This window comes from Zea mays, chromosome 8 (genome assembly GCF_902167145.1).
Source record: "Zea mays cultivar B73 chromosome 8, Zm-B73-REFERENCE-NAM-5.0, whole genome shotgun sequence".
Lineage (NCBI taxonomy): Eukaryota > Viridiplantae > Streptophyta > Magnoliopsida > Poales > Poaceae > Zea > Zea mays.
This window is the reverse complement of record NC_050103.1, coordinates 155974462-155991899: the sequence shown is the minus strand read 5'-3', so window position 1 is coordinate 155991899 and position 17438 is coordinate 155974462. Positions and strand designations below refer to the sequence as shown.

Sequence of the window (17438 nt, the reverse complement as noted above, 5' to 3'; positions counted from 1 at the left end):
GTATACAAAAACCAATTACTAAGTCTAGAAACATACCTTGTTATATGATTTGCACTTTTTGCTTGTTTGGCACATAGCAACTCACTTACTATGTGTTGGACACTTAATCACCAAAACATTATATAAATGGCCCAAGGGCACATTTCCCTTTCAATCTCCCAAGAAGATGGCATCTCCCAGAAGTACTTTTTCTATCAATTTTGAAACCGGCATAATCCGAATCGGAATAGCCAATTAAGTCAAAAGTAGCTCCTTTGGGATACCACATACCAACGCTTGGGGTGTGCCTGAGATACCTAAGAATTCTTTTAACAGCGCGAATATGAGCTTTCTTAGGATTAGATTGAAATCTAGCACACATGCAGACACTAAACATGATATCGGGCCTAGATGCGGTAAGATACAATAAACTACCAATCATAGAGCGGTAGAGAGTTTGATTAACCGGGTTACCTCCCTCATCTAGGTCGAGATGTCTATTTGTTGGCATAGGTGTCTTGATTGGTTTGCACTTCTCCATGTTGAACCTTTTCAACAAGTCTTTGGTATACTTCTCTTGTGAGAGAAAGTTACCAACTTTCATTTGCTTGAATTGAAAGCCGAGGAAGTACGTCAGCTCACCAATCATTGACATCTCGAACTCCTTCGACATCAACTCACCAAATTCCTTGCAATGATAGTCATTTGTCGAGCCAAAGATTATGTCATCAACATATACTTGACAAATGAAAATATCACCGTTATGTTTCTTTGTGAATAGAGTTGTGTCGACGGTCCCGATCTTGAAGCCCTTTTCGATGAGGAAGTCGAGAAGACGCTCATACCAAGCCCTTGGAGCTTGCTTTAATCCATATAGCGCCTTGGACAACCTGTAAGCATGGTTAGGATATCTAGGGTCTTCAAATCCAGGTGGTTGCTCAACATATACAAGTTCATTTATGAAGCCATTTAAAAATGCACTTTTTACATCCTTTTGATAAAGCTTTATATCATAGCATGATGCATATGCGAGTAGGATACGGATGGCTTCGAGTCGAGCAACTGGTGCAAAGGTCTCTCTAAAATCTAAGCCTTCAACTTGAGAGAATCCCGCCTTGCAACAAGTTTTGCCTTGTTCCTTACAATCACGCCTTGATCATCTTGTTTGTTTCTGAACACCCACTTTGTTCCAATGATTCTTGCATCTTGTGGGGGCTTCTCCAGGGTCCAAACTTGGTTACGTGTGATGTTGTTAAGTTGTTCATGCATGGCGTTCACCCAGTCCGGATCTTGTAGCGCCTCATCTATACATGTAGGCTCAACACAAGAAACAAAGGAGTGATGTTCAATAAAAGAAGCATGTCTATGTGATCGAGTAATAACCCCTTGTGAAGGACTCCCAATGATTTGGTTTTGAGGGTGAGCTTGAAGTAGTGATGAGTTTCTCCTGTCAACCACTTGGGAAGAAGATCCTGGAGCATCAACATCTTTGGCTTGTACCCTTGCTTGTTCATGAGAGACAAAAGTATCTTCATTTGCATGCCTCTCATCTTTTTCATCATCTTGTGGTACATTTGATGAAGAAGGCCTGTCAATGTTTTGCACCTCTTCTTCATCTTCTTTTGGTTTGATAGCTCCAATTGGCATGTTCTTCATTGCTTCCCTAAGTGGCTCATCACCTACATCATCAAGATTTTCAAGTGCTCATTGGGAGCCATTAGTCTAATCAAATTCCACATCATATGTTTCTTCTACCACGCCAGTGGCATGATTGAATACTCGATATGCTTTGGACTTTAATGAATAACCCAATAGAAAACCAATATCACAACGTCTTTGAAACTTCCCTAGGTGATGGTGTTTTTTTGTATATGTAGCATTTGCATCCAAACACCCGAAAGAAGGAGACGTCTAGCTTTTTCCCATTTAGCAGTTCATAGGGAGTCTTCGCAAGTAGCCGGTGAGGAAATAGCCTGTTTGATGCATAACATGCAGTGTTGACATCTTCGGCCCAAAACCTCTCCAATGTGTTATACTCATCAATCATTGTTCTTGCAAGTGTGATCAAGGTCCTGTTTTTCCTTTCAACAACTCCATTTTGTTGAGGTGTATATGTTGCAGATACTTCATGCTTGATCCCAATCTCATCACAGTACTCATGAATGTTGGTGTTGTCAAATTATTTACCATTGTCACTTCTAATCTTCTTGATCTTGCAATCAAATTCATTTTGAGCTTTCTTGGCAAACTTTTTGAATATAGATGCAACTTCAGATTTGTCATGGAGAAAGAACATCCAAGTGTATCTTGAGAAATCATCAACTATCACCAGACAGTAGAGGTTGCCACCAGCACTTACATAATTTGTAGGTCCAAATAAATCCATATGAAGTAGTTCCAGTGGCCTTAATGTTGACATGAAAGCTTTTGTAGGATGTGTGTTAGCAACTTGCTTCCCAGCTTGACATGCACTGCAAGGCTTGTCTTTTTCAAATACAACATCCTTTAATCCTCTAACCATGTCCTTCTTTAATACCTTCTTGAGTGTGCTCATCCCAACATGTGCAAGCCTCCTATGCCAAAGCCATCCAAGTGATGCTTTGGTCAAGAGGCAAGTTCTCAAGTCTGCATCTTCATAGGTGAAATCCACTAAGTAGAGATTGTTGTATCTAAATCCTTTGAACACCATTGATTCATCATCCATTTTTTATACAATAACCTCTGTTGGAGTGAATAAGCATAGAAGTCTAAGATCACAGAGTTGACCCACTGATAATAAGTTGAAGCTCAAAGGTGCAACCAAGAGGACATTTGAAATTGATAAATCATTTGAAATTGCCACCTTACCAAGTCCTTGAACTTTCCCTTTTGAATTATCCCCAAATGTGATTTTGTCTTGTCCATCAACATTCTCATCAAGTGAGGTGAACATCCGTGGGTTGCCTGTCATATGTTGTGTGCATCCACTGTCAATAACCCAATGGCTCCCACCGGTCTTGTAGTTCACCTACATCCACAGACAAATCAAGCTTGAGTTTTGAGGGGCCTATATTGCATAGGACCAGTGACTCTCTCAATCAAGGACTTTGCAACCCAAATTTATCTAGGTCTACTCTTGCTTGGTGGACCTAGGAATGTAACTTTGACCTTTCCATTTGCAACTTTTATTAGAACATAATGAGCATTGAAAGCAAATGGTCTTGAGTGCTTAGGCAAGGGAGTTGGTGGTTTGGCTTTGCAGTTGTGGGCAAAGTGACCTTCTTTTCCACACTCAAAGCATTTGATAGGCTTATGAGTCTGCTTTGGCTTGTATTGAGTAGTAGCTTTCTTTTGCACAAAAGCATTGTATCCAATACCACTCTTGTTGTTTTTCATGACAGTGTTCATGAGCAATTCATTTTGGAGGTATTGGCCCTTGTTGAACTTTTGCACACTTGTTGACCTCATTTTAAGTCTTTCATTATCCACTGCCAACTCATTATTGAAATCATTGTTCTCAATGGCAACCTTTCCTCTAGTAGTTGCATCAGTCAAGTATCTCTTCAATTTTTGGTTGTCTAAAGTCAAGACTTCAACTTTTTTGGTCAATTCATCATGTAGACTAGTTTGATCTCCTTGACTCAAATCATCACATGAGGTTGCTACATCAATCTTAACAACAGGGTTAATAGCCTCATGTGTATTGCAAGATAAAAGTTCATTTTCAACAAGAAGATTATCATGATCAAATTTAATCTTAGTATAGTCTTCCTTGATTTTCACTAGTCTATCTTTCAACTCCCTATTAGCTTCATTTAACTTTTCACATTTATCCTTAGCATCTTTTAGGGAGGATGTGAGCTCATTTACAGTAGATGACATGGTTTTGTTTTCTTCTTTCATTTCATCACTAGCTTTCATAATTATGTCATATTTGGCATTCAAAGATTCATTTTCATTTTTCAACTTATCACATTTAGCTTTTGACTTCCTAATGATTTGAGTGTATTCTTTAAGCAAGTCAGGTAGTTCATCATAGGAAGGTGAAGCAAATTCCTCATCACTATCACTATCACTATCATCAGTAATATCAATATCATTTTGTACCTTCCGTTCATCTCTAGCCATGAGGCATAGGTGAGAAGTCGATGATGGCGATGGTGGTGGTGAAGAGAAGTCCCCGGCGATGGTGGCAACTTTTTCATCATTCTCTTCTTCGCTCGAAGAAGATCCACTTGATGACTCAATGTCAGTGAGTCAGTCACTAACAATATATGACTTTCTATTTTTCTTTTTGTGGAACCTCTTGTGCTTCCCATCCTTCCTCTTGAAGAATCTCTTTTCTTTTTCTCATCATCGTTGTCATCTTCTTTCTTGCCCTTGAACTTGTTCTTCTTGGGCTTGTTACATTGATGAGCAAGATGACCAAGCTCTCCACAGTTGTAGCAATCCATCTCAGAAATGGACTTTCTTTTGCTGGAAAAGAATTTCTTCTTTCTTGAATCAAATTTGATGCCTTCTCTGTTGAGCTTCTTTAATATCTTGGTGGTCTTCCTCATCATCAAGGCAATGTTAGCATCAAGGTCATCATCACTTGAGGATTCTTCCTCAATTTGTACTTTAGATTTCCCTTTTCTTTCTTGATTTGCTTTGAGAGCCAAATCCTTTCTCTTGGAAGATGACTCATCCTTGTCATTGATGTGCATGTACATCTCATGAGCATTGATCGATCTTTCCCAATATCTGTGTAGGTGTGGTAACTGAAAGATCCATTTGATGCAGTACAGTGACAATGTGTCCATATTTGTCAATTAGGAGGACACTGAGAATCTTCCTCACAACATCCGGTTGTGAAATTTGTGTAAGCTCCAATCCATTTACTTCCTCTACAAGAATATTGAGACGTGAGTACATAGCATTGGCATTTTCATTAGCAAGCATTTTAAAAGAATTTAACTTTCTCATAGCAATGTGATATCTCTCCTCACGCTCACTTCTAGTTCCTTCATGTAGAGCACAAATGTCCATCCACAAATCATGAGCATTTTATGATTTCTAACGCTATTAAACACATCTTTGCAAAGGCCTCTAAAAAGGGTGTTTTTGGCCTTAACATTCCATTTCTCATAATTAAACTCTTCACCTATAAGATTTGTGGGATCTCTAGGTTCGGGGAATCCTTGTGTGGCGGCTTTGTAGACACCAATGTCTATAGCCTCTAAATATGCTTCCATACGAATTTTCCAATATGGAAAATCGTCACCATAAAAAACGGGAGGAGGTTCATCCCCATCGAACATTGTTACTCTAGCGGTTAAGCTAATCTAAGAGCAACAAGGCTCTGATACCAATTGAAATGATCACGATGCCCAAGAGGGGGGGGGGTGAATTGGGCTTTTCTAAAAATCAACACTAATTAAAACCTAAGCAAGAGCCCAGCTTCACCCCAATAACTAGCACTAAGAGAATAATACTAGAAATACAACAATGCTAAGATAATACTTTAAATACTTGCTAAACAAATACACAATGTAAAATGATTGAATTAAGTGCGGAATGTAAAGCAAGGGTTAGAAGACTCCTCCAATTTTTCCCGAGGTATCGAAGAGTCGACACTCTCCACTAGTCCTCGTTGGAGCACCCGCGCAAGGGTATCGCTCCCCCTTGGTCCTCGCAAGAACCAAGTGCTCACTACGATGATCCTTTGCCACTCCGGCGCGGTGGATCCCTCACGACCACTTACAAACTTGAGCCGGGTCACCAACAAGATCTTCATGGTGATCACCGAGCTCCCAACGCCACCAAGCTGTCTAGGTGATGCCGATAACCAAGAGTAACAAGTCGTAGACTTTCGCTTGACCAAGAGAAGCCTAATGCAAGTGGTGTGTGCTCTAGGTGGCTCTCGCTAGCGCTAATGAGGTCAAAATGCGGGATTAAGATTCTCTAATCTCCTTACTAGGCTTTTGGTGCTTGCAATGCTCTACCAATGTGCAGGAATTAATATGGGCATGAAGACATTGAATATGGTGGGTGGAGGGGGTATAATAGCCCTCACCCACCAACTAGTCGTTACCAGCACTGTTCTGCGCATGGGCGCACCGGACAGTCCGGTGCGCCAACGGTGTGCCAACGGTCGACTACAACGACTAGTTCTGACAGCTAGCCGTTGGGCTGATGGCACACCGGCCAGTGAACAGCCACTGTCCGGTGCACAAAAAATAGCTCGTGGGAGAGGTAGTGTTGCATTGCGTTCGAAGTCGAACTCATGTCGCCAGTTTTCCAATGCATTGTGAAATAAAAATCACCACCATCGTCGCTAAAGAAAAACATGCACATGCGCATCAAGCCGTTCTGAGTTCAGAAACTCCAAGCTGCCATGTGAATCGAGGGCCCTAAACCCCCTTCAAATACCCTACCACCCCTCTCTTCTGACGACCCCCAACCCATTCTCCAGCCGCGATAGCAGCAACACAAGCAGCACTGCCCCGGCAGCAACGATTTACGAACCAACCATGAGGCTTTGCGCGGTGCAGCTTCTGCTCCTTTTGGCTGTGTTCGCCACGATGGTGTGCGGGGTGTTGAGGACAGCGCTGCCGAGCGACCCGCTGGCGCTACGCACACGTGTGTTCCGGGCTTCCGGCGTTCATCCAAGGCGTGGGCGCGCGGCCCCGTCAGGCTCCGTCGGCAGAAGACGTGCCGGTGCAGGTGCACAAAGAACCCTGGGCTGCGTCGGTACATCAGCACTCGGGATGGCAAGAGGATTGCACACGCTTGTCACGTTCGTCTCCAGGGATTCAGGTGCTAGGTTTGTGGCCCCTCTTTCGTTTGCAACAAATGCCATGAGATGCGATGCGAGTATGCGACGTAGCCCAGTGCTGTGTGGCTTGGTGCACGAGCAAGAGGCTCGGCTCGGCCTTTCTATGAGCTCGAGGTAGAGGCTCGACCTGGTCAATGAGTCGGCTCAAACCGGCTTGCGAGCCAACAAGTTTTGCTCCAGATTTACGAAAGATAGCTAATATAGGCATCACATATGAATAATATATATAATATATGCTAGGTAAAATCAATTGATAAAGGAGTGTAGATGGTAAATAATAGAAAAATTAATCAAGTAGGCTTCTTGTATCCAAATTCTTGATCAATGACAATCTTTCACTTTGACTCCTGATATCCATAGACCATATCCAACTCAGCTTATATATGGTATATCACTCTTGTCTCCATGTGTTGAGCCTTGGAAGCTTTTCACTAAGTACCTGCTCAACACTTAACATCTTAATTAGACCTTTAATTGTGTTGTCATCCAAAACACCAAAGCCTACAAGGGACCTTTCATTTTAGTCTTTACTCTCTCAAATGGTAGCTAAAAGAGACTAAAGCATATTTATTTCTCTCTCTACCCTTCATTTATTGCTCTCGCTTAGTGACGCCTTAATCATAGAAGGGTATTTCAGTTTTTCTATAGTGTATTTTATTTGTTCTGAACCTGTTTAGTTTATAGAACCAAACAGATAGAGACTAAAATTTAGTTCTAGGACTAAACTTTAGTCTTAGGTAGGACTGGAAAAAATTACTCGTGGATTGTGAGCTTGCTCAACTCGTCATGAACTCAACTTGTTTCGACTCGGCTCGTTTTAATTTTGTCACAAGTTAAGCTAGCATCTCAACTCGGTTTGTTAACAAGCAAGCTCGCTAGCTCGAACGAGCAACCATTTGTTAGTAAATCAAAGCCTACACTTGGTTGGATGAACTAATAAGTGATGAAGTGTATTAATTTGGTGTTGGATTGACATTGTATGTGAAATTATGAGTATTATTACTCTTTTCTAGTGTTAAACTAGTCTAGAATTAACTAGTATTGATTATATTATATATATATATATATATATATTGTCTTTTGTTGTGATTTACGACTTAAACGAGCCAGCTCAAACTCGTAAATGACCTGAGTTGATTCTCTAGCTGGATTCTTTAATGAGCTGAGCAGAGCTAGCTTGAGCTCGACCAAGCCACGTCGAGTTGGATCGATATTCAACCCTATTCCTAGGACTAATGCAAACCAAAGTTACCGCTATAAGCCTCCATTAATTGCTGCCAATCTTTTTAGAAAATTGACGTAGTCAAGCGACATTTCCGCGTCCAGTGAGTCGTGGGACTTTTGTCATACAGATACATTGTATGAGGTTAATGGGCACTCGTCTCCACAAATATTTTGCATTTGTGTGACCTGGAAGCAACATTTGATAGGAAAAATATCTACGCTTTGTCAGCTCAAAAGAACTCTGGGTGGCAACTCTAGATTACTTGTGCTCCCTTCCAACATCTCGACGACTCTCGTCATTGTTGGTCGATCAGTCGGAATCACTTGTATGCACCACAGACCTACAACTATCATCTTCCTCACGAGCTCTGTGGTTTCACCATTAATCTCGGAAGCACCAACACAATAGTCGTCCAAATGCTCATAAAGCCACTGAGGGAAATATTGGCTGCTATGGTCACTATCTGCGCTTGTATTCCTGTCCCTTGCTCCAACCATCTCAAGGACCATCATCCCATAGCTATAGACATCAGACTTGCTGCTTATTGTTCCAAATTGCTTTGAGTAGACCTCCGGGGCGATATACCCTATCGTCCCTCTTGCGCCAACAATGGAGATAGCGCTCTCTTTGTTCAGACATAGCTTGGCCAGTCCAAAGTCAGAGATCTTAGGGCAGAAATCCTGGTCTAACAGGATGTTGTGTGGCTTGATGTCAAAATGCACGATCCGAGTGTTGCATCCCCGGTGTAGGTATTCGAGCCCTCTGGCCGTGCCAATTGCTATGTCAAATAGTCTTTCCCAGGTTAGCAAATTCTCACTGTTCATGTCACCGGTGAAGGCATACCTTTCGAGCGAACCATTGGGCATGTACTCGTAGATCAGTGCTCTTTTCGACCCTTGCAAGCAAAACCCTAGAAGTGTCACGACGTTGACATGAGAAGTCCTGCTGATGCTAGCCACCTCGTTCATGAATTCCTCGCCGTCACCTTGGGTGTCCTTGAGCATCTTGACTGCTACCTGTCGGCCATCGTGGAGGCTGCCTTTGTATACAGCACCAAACCCACCTTGGCCTAGCTTCACAGCGAAGGATTTTGTCATTCTTTTCACGTCCGCGTAGGTGTATCTTTTCGGATGTATGCTCTCGTTCTTCTGTAGGAAGGACTCAATCCTTGTCCCTGGTTTGTTCTTCGATTTGAAGGGAAGCAAACCATATCTACAAGCCAAGAAGGATGTGAGAATGACTAGACACAGGAATGCAACGGCAACAGCACCTGCATCACAAAAAAAATCACATGTGAATTCAGCTGCAAAGCATTCTAAAAACTCAATTGGCAAAGAACAAATGCGCACCACTAGTCAGCATGTAAACTCATCAGTGTACTGCCCAACGGGAGGATGAAATTTTCTACAATGCTATCAGTGGTTAGTGGATTCCAAGTTTTTTTTTGTTTTTGAGAATTCTGTATTTTAAACATGACATGGCAATAATTCATCACATGCTTTTCTTCTGCTCTTTTAGACGAAATGAACATGTGTATTGACTATAGGCTCTTACCAACAATAGGTGCTGCTTCTTTTCTTTTTGATCCTGTATGCCAACGAACAAAAGACAATGTTAGATTTGAGCAAGATTAAGCTGATTCACGTCACCAGAAACATAAAGCACAAATTTGTTACAAAAGATATAACACCAGTTTGATTAGATTTATTAGAAATAGTACCAATACTTGTATCTTCAAATAGGTTTATTATGAAAATTTTATTTTAAAATTAATTTAGCAGTACTTATTACGCATTATAAATATTCGTGTCATAACATATATTTTCTTAAATTTGAACTTTTTGACTCATCAAGAAATGAGATTTTTATTCTTTTTAGACGGAGGGTGTACTTATGCGAACAGGCAGGCCCATATGCTTTTACTTCATTTTACCTCGAAAACGGTTATATGCTCGCTGAGAATAATTTCCTTAATAATTGAGCCTCAAAAATATAGGAAAACACACGCCTGCAATACGCAAGACAGCTGCGTATTTTAGAAGGTGATAAAACATTATAGGGAGGTCCCAAATCAACGCAAGAGAGAACAAACAAGTAACAAACCAAGCTGTGACTAACTCAACTCTAAAAGCCTAAGGTCACTAACTAAAATTTAATCCCTATAACATTTAATGTTTAGATGCTAGTTAGAAATTGTAAATATAGTCTAATTAATCTTTCTCAGTACCTCCATACGCCCCTCCTCCATATGCTCCACCTTCTGTATGGAGCACATCCTCCAATTCCACCTACATGTCCCGTCTATGTTGGATTTGAAAACCAAGGTGAGGAAAATCCTGGGCCGAAGAAAAAGCGTCCAAAAAGACTACACTAGATGATTGCCGATGAGAAAAAGTTGGTGAGTGAATCATTTCTCATTTATTTAATATTGATATTTGTAGTTTACTTATATTATAGGTTTTATTGTAGGTTAATTCTTGGAATATGCGTTCTAATGATTCCATCTCTATCAACAATAAGTCTGGATCAAGTTTTTGGGGTCAAATAGCGGCAACATATAGCTCCACTTCCGAACCTCGACGTCCTCAAACCGCCAAGCAACTTAAAACTCATTAGGACACCTACAACCGGGAGGTGACCAAGTTCATTGGATAATACCTCCAAGAAGAAAAGTTGCGTCAGAGTGGAGCAGACGAGGCAATGGTCATGGAGGCAGCAATGGCAAGGTTCTAAGATAAAATGGGACTACGAATAAGATAACCCGACTCAGAGTCTCTGGTGAATATAGTTTTGGAGGCACTAAAGATACAAAGAAGGAAGTGCCCCGACCAATGGGACGTGATAGGGCAAAGGCAGCTGCGCGAAAGATGAAGGCGAAGGGGAAGGGGAAAGGGAAGGAAGCCACGAGCAACGGTCAACAAGTGAAGAATTTAAAATGAAGAACTTGTGGGGTGGATTAGTGAAGACCAAGCTTTTAAAGCAATGGAATATTCTAAAGGGCCGATCAACCAGAGATATGGACCTAGCTGAAAGATGAACCCATGCCAAGCCATAAACATGTTCAAAGAAGGATGTGGTCCTGTTGATGACGAAGAAGAGGAACCGAAAGCATAATGGAAAAAGGTGGTGGAAGATGAGGACGAGATCGAGGTCTCTGATTAGATTTATGTATGTTTTAATTATAATATAATTTTATTTTAATTATTATGAACTTTGTAATTTTTAATTCAATAAAAATATTATGTTGTGTAATTTCTGAGCGTTGAAATAAAACTGCGTGAATTACTTAATTCTGAAATAGAAAAGCTGATGTGCTATAGGCTGAGGTTATAGTCTACTACAGATTGTGCATCAGGGACAATAGTGGAGTCGAGAGTTGACGTGACTAGGGATGGCAACGGGGAATTCTCCATCGGGTTTTAACTTCCCATCCCGTCCCCACGATGAAAAAGATTCTTGCGAGGATCCCCACGAAAGTTTGTAAGGACATTTCTTCCCCGTCCTCGTTCCCCATAGATACAAATCCATGTCGGGGATCCCCGTCCCCACTTAAATTATAAGCAAATACTTCTTTTGTTATTAATACAACACATTGTCAGGTGTAAGGAAAAAATATATAAATCAGAATGAACATATTTGTAAAAAAGCGATCTCTTGACAAGTTAATTATTTATTTTTATCATTAACTTTTACATGAAAACATCATCATATGTAAGTTTAACAGGTACCAACGAGGAACGGGGATGGAAAGTGTCGTCCCCGTTTACCCGTCGGAGGAGAATTTTTTCCCTGTGGGAGAAACTTCCACATCCCCATCCCTTAATAGAGGAATTCCATGTGAGAAATCGAGGCCCATTGCCATCACTGGATGTGACAAAGGCGAGAGGGATATGCTACACTGGTACGAACCTAATTAGGGATGGATATCGTGCTAGCTCAGTTCGGCTCGTCCGAGTTCGAGCTGTCTCATTAAGCTAACGAGTTGGCTCGGCTCGTTAAGCTAACGAGTTACAGAGCCAGATCGGTTTGGCTCGTTTGCGAGCTCGAGCTTGCTCGTTTAGCTCACGAGCTAGCGCAGAAAAATAATATATATATATATATATATAATCAATTTCTAGTTAATTTTAAATAAATTTAATTATAGAAAATAGTAATTATACCCATAGTTTCACATATCACATCAATATAACATCAAATTACACACAACTCCTCACTCATCAATTCACACACATGTTTACCAGTTTAACCCATAGTTATATTTGCATAGAGCAATTTAACATATAGACACAGTTTATCAATCATTAGTTTAATTCATAGGTCATATACACCATATATATATATATATATATCATATTTATTATTTTTTATGTAAATAATATACATATAGTTTCGTTATGTGATAGATCGTTTAACTCACGAGCTGGCTCGTTAATGAAGAGTATTTCGTGCAGCCTTAAGCCTAATAGCGTAGCCAGTGGTATGATTACTCGGTGGGTGGTGACAGACAGTACAGACCAGCTGGGGGATGTTTCACTCGCGGCTCGTATCGGTCTGTTTGGTTGCCTGTATCTGCGCATGCTTGCATCACAGGATGCGGGTAGCTGTTGTTTGGTTGCTGTGAGCCAGGCTATGCGCGTGCGAGCTCTGTGTTTGGTTGGCTGTATATAGATTTGGATCTAGGCTCGCACGATCCTTAAAGCACTCTGGGCCAGGCTCACCAGATACGAGCAGATTGGTCGCATCTCCAGAACACAGCCAGGTTGACGAGAGAAACAAACCAAACAGACTTATCATTGTTGACGCAATGACGCCCATAGAAGCAAGGCTCTTGGTCTTGGCTCTCCACTTGATAATTCTACTTTTTCTTTCTTAGAGAAATGCATCATTGTTTCGTCTAGTCCTTTTACTGCTGTAGAAGAAATTTTGCTTTAAAATATATATTCTATAAGCGGTCAGCAGTCATCACTTCATAAATAAAGAACAGCCGGCCGGATCCTCCGAGATATATGATCATTGAGGGTTTGTTCAGAGTAAAGATATGGAACCGGATTAAATCATTTTATTATTCAATTTTAAATAGTAAGGAACTTTTAGTCCCTCTAATCTTGTTCAGTATCTTTGCTTGCTCTCGAACGACGAGTAGGATCGGCCTACCCCCACACACAACAGTGGCCATGTGTAACTGTAGGGAAATGCATCCAAAATTAGGGTTTTTTAATACTCTAGTATTCATCCTAATACAAATAGATTGAGAGAAATTGAGATATAAATTAAACTAATTTACATCCTAATCTTTTTCAAACCATGTGTATTGTGATAAATAATATAGTATCCAAATATAACCTAGCTGGGCTGAAATCAAACCGAGTAAAAAGCATATCATGACTAGCAACTCCAAGTCTCCAACCCAGCAAACACGTCTTCGGATTCGGATGGACTAAATAAATTACTAAAACATGGCTTATACGGAACAAAAATCTAACAGCATTGGAAAAAGAGACCCGACTGCTAGAGCCGGGCAGCCGGCCAACGCTACCAAACGTCTCCGTTCGGCAACGCGAAGCAGGCGACACGGGAAGAGGCACGATAAGACCTCTTCTCGTGGATGACGGTAAGAGCCGCCGGATAGAGATGGTAACAGATACAAACCCGTTGAATTTTGTCATCTCAAATTCGTACCCGTGAAAACATATCTATATTTATTAAAAAACCCTGTATCCATGATGGGTTTGAAATTTTGCTCAAACCCGTATCCATCGGTTAACGGGTTACCCACGGGTTTTATCTCCAATATGCTTGTTCTTCTCATAATCAATAACTATCATCATGATTAATGAGATCATGGTCCAAAATTTATATGATAAACACAGCGTTTATGATTTGATATAAAAATTATTAGTAGAGAGAATGAATACAAATAATAAGTTGTATAATCAAGTGAACTTGCACTAAATTATCTATCCACCACATATATAACGCTAGTAAAAACTATAATAACAAGCAAGAAACACTCTCACCAACTACTTATACATTCACCAATCGATAAAAAATAGGAAGTAAATAGGGATATAACAATTTTGTTGTTCGTTTATAAAATAAAATGACAATATGCACTAGGTTTGGTCGGGTTTAAAAAACCCATGGGTTCACGGTTTTGATTACCGTAGAAACAAACCCTTATCCATAAATATGTTGGATATAGATTTATGACTATTAACAAACCCATGAATATAAAAATTGATTTAAACTTGTACCTTAATGGGGTAAAAAACTCATCGGATTTCGAGTTTTGGATACCCATTGTCATCTCTATGCCCGATTAATCTCGATCACGAAATGAAAAAACACGGATTTGGTGCAAAAGCAGAACGAGAGTCGCAAGTAGAGATGTCAATGGGTACCCGCTACCCGAAACCCGGTGGGTTTTTGCTCTATTAGGGTATGGGTTTTGGTCAATTTCTCTACCCATGGGTTTGTTAATGGGTTCAAATGAAAACCCAACGGGTACATGGGCATGGGTTTGTTCTTCCACTACTCATACCCGCAAACCCATGAGTTTTTAAAACCCGCCTTAAAATCAACATTCCTTATAAATATGTCTCATAATATTATTAATTAAATATGTTCTAATTGAAATAAACTTCATGTAACAAATTTTAGGCTAAAATTAGTTATCATTTGTTCCTTTTATGCTAGCTTATTAATGTATTGATTGTCATTTACATGATGAATTATTTTTTATGTTGATGTTAGTGGGTATGGGAAACCCGTTGGGTACCCGAAACCCGCATGGGTATGGGTTTGGGCAAAATTTTATACCCGCCATGGGTATGGGTTTTTTAGCGGGCGTAATTTTTCTTCGCGGGTATGGGTTTGGGCAAGTAATACCCAGCGGGTTTTTACCCATTGTCATCTCTAGGCCCTGTTTGGCACAGCTTATTTTCAGCTTCTTCATAAATTTAAGCAGAAGGTCTGCCAAACAGTTAGCTTCTGCAGCAGCTTATCAGTTCAGCTGCTTCTCAGAATACACTAAAAGCAGCCAACAAGCAGAAGCTGCTTTTCACCAGCTTATCAGATAAGCTGCTTTTTCAACAAGCAGCAGCTGTACCAAACAGGGCCCTAGTCGCAAGATACTGACGCAACCGATGCATGCTCTGGTGATTGCAAAAAATGAAAAAAAACAAAACAAGGGAGGCTCGGTTCAGGACTTACTCGATGTCGATGGTTTGCAGAACGGGTTGCCCACCTTCCCTCCGCTGCACAAGCAGCCCAGGAATTCTCTCTTCTGGCTGTAGGCGCACCGTCCGCCGGAGCCCAATCCCTCGCACTGGCCACACTGATCCTCCCATGTCCGATTCCATTCCAACTCGATTCCGCCGCACCAGAACGATTCCGAGAACATGGAGACGTTGTAAGTGCTCGGAAGAGGAGGCTCGGCACGGGTGGAGGTGGAGACGACATGGGCAGCGAGGAGGACGAGGAGGAGGACGGGGAGACGTGGTAGGTGAGCAGCCATGCCGAGGAGAAGACGTGGTAGACGAGGTGGGGCTGGGTTCACCCTCATCAAGCCGCGTTGTTAGCTCCAAGCCTCCAACTAGTCCTGTTTTCGCAATTTCGCAGAGAATTACATCTCTGGACTCTGGTTGAACGTCACAAAGTAGAGAAGACGTGTAAAGAAGGTCACGAACTAGTCTCCCTAGCCCCTAGGTATGTGGCAGCTTGCAGGCCCGGTTGTTCACGTCATAAAAGAAAACAGCAGGTTCATCGAAGAAAATCATTCAAGAAAATGTGTGGCTAGCTGCCTAGCTCAATGTAATCATTTACTAGTTGAAACGGTAGAACACATGCCAAACCTTGTTCGAAGAAAAAAAACAGAGACATACCGGCACCGCATCGGCCCGTGGTCTGGCCGCCGTCGCAGAAACAGGCGAATGTCATCCCGCCGGCGGGCCTCTCCTCGCGCTTGTAGCCACACCATCCGCCGGAGCCCTAGCATCGGACGCACTGCTCGGAGTGAGTGTCGTAGTTCAGCTCGAACCCGCCCTGCAGCAACCGACAGAGCGATCCGTTCCGGAGGCGGACCGCCGGTGGTGCCCGGGCTTCTCTTCCCCCTTCTTGTGTACATCCAGCACCGAGTTATTTATGATTATGATCATCTCGTCGCGAGGCTTTGCCTCTTTTGTATCCTGCGGCTCGTCATCGTTAGATTGGTATTGCCGTCGTGCATAACTCGCCAGATTGGATTCGTTACCGATGAAGCCAGATAAACAACGAATGTAAAACGGTAAAAGACATTGCTGCCCTTTCATTCTAGCTTCGGTGCCGTAGACATGGAGGAGGAGAGCGGCGCTGCGGCGGCGGCCGCAGCGGTGGAGGAGATCCGGCGGCGGCCGGCCCCGTGGGGACCGAGCGCTCCGAGAGCTGCGCCTGCCTGATGGCCGTGCAGGGCGCGAGCACGGCCCTGGCCGGGGGCACCGCGGCACTGGTGACCATGCCGCTGGACACCGTGAAGACACGGCTGCAGGTGATGGAGGCCGACGCGGCGACGCAGCCCACGCTAGCCAGCACCGTGCGCGGGCTGCTCAAGGAGGGCGGCTGGGCGGCGTGCTAACGTGGGTTGGGGATGAAGTTAATGATAATTAGGATCCTCTTTTCTCTTGTACATATTGCTCATCAGTTTATTTCCCCGGACTGGGAAAAGAGAAGGGTAAATTAGTCAGTCGTATGAAGCTATGCGCGCTGTTAGAAGCCTATTAGATGAAAACGAACCCAATCTGACGAGTGGTGCATGACGACAATACCAATCTGGCGATGACGAGCTGCGGGATACCAAAGTGGCGAAGCCGCGCGACGAGATGATCATAATCATAAATAACTCTCCAGCACCGGCGGCGCCACCACCACGCCCTCGCACCCGTGCTTGTACCGGGTCGGGCGGTCCGAAACTCAGGCACTGGATGGCCCGGCCCGGTGACTAGGTTGTGTCTGAGTCTACGCGCGGCACGAGAGGCTAAACACGCCACGACCCATTTTTAATTGTGTTCCTATTTTTAATACAAATACATACATTATACTTGAATATATATAGTATAAAATACAGTAAACATATTTTTTTTGTTGGTTACGTGGGTGTAAATAGGTGTTTAGAGCTAATAAATATGGTTTAAACCTTCGTTATGTATATTTTAACATATTTTTTACATTTAAACGTCATATACTATTATAGACATGTTTGGCCTGTCGGGCCGTGAGTCGGTTCGGCACGGTTAATACCTTAGTGTGTCGTGTCTGGGCCTCGCTCGAGACCCGTGGGCAGGCACGACATGACCTGCTTGCTAATCTGGGTCAAGCCAGCATGATCCTAATCCGTGTCGAGCCTAGTCGGGCTCAGGCCGAGTCGGCCCGACCTGCCTATTTGGACATGTATACATACGCCTC

General features: G+C 42.4%; 1 protein-coding gene across 2 annotated transcripts; it reads right to left on the bottom strand.

The window, feature by feature from the left end:
- Positions 1-8046: 8046 nt before the first annotated feature.
- LOC103636194 (LEAF RUST 10 DISEASE-RESISTANCE LOCUS RECEPTOR-LIKE PROTEIN KINASE-like 2.5) lies at positions 8047-16698 on the bottom strand. Of its 2 annotated transcripts, XM_020542761.1 has the most exons (4): positions 15884-16698; positions 15213-15600; positions 9555-9587; positions 8047-9270 (listed from the first exon to the last, which is right to left on the bottom strand). In XM_020542761.1, the coding sequence occupies exons 2-4, from the start codon at positions 15562-15564 to the stop codon at positions 8225-8227; spliced, it is 1431 nt and encodes a 476-aa protein (XP_020398350.1). In that variant the 5' UTR covers positions 15565-15600; positions 15884-16698; the 3' UTR covers positions 8047-8224. The 2 variants fall into 2 exon arrangements, with proteins under 2 accessions (XP_020398350.1, XP_020398351.1); XM_020542762.1 differs by lacking the exon at positions 15213-15600 and having other exon boundaries at positions 15884-16697.
- Between the last annotated feature and the right edge of the window lie 740 nt (positions 16699-17438).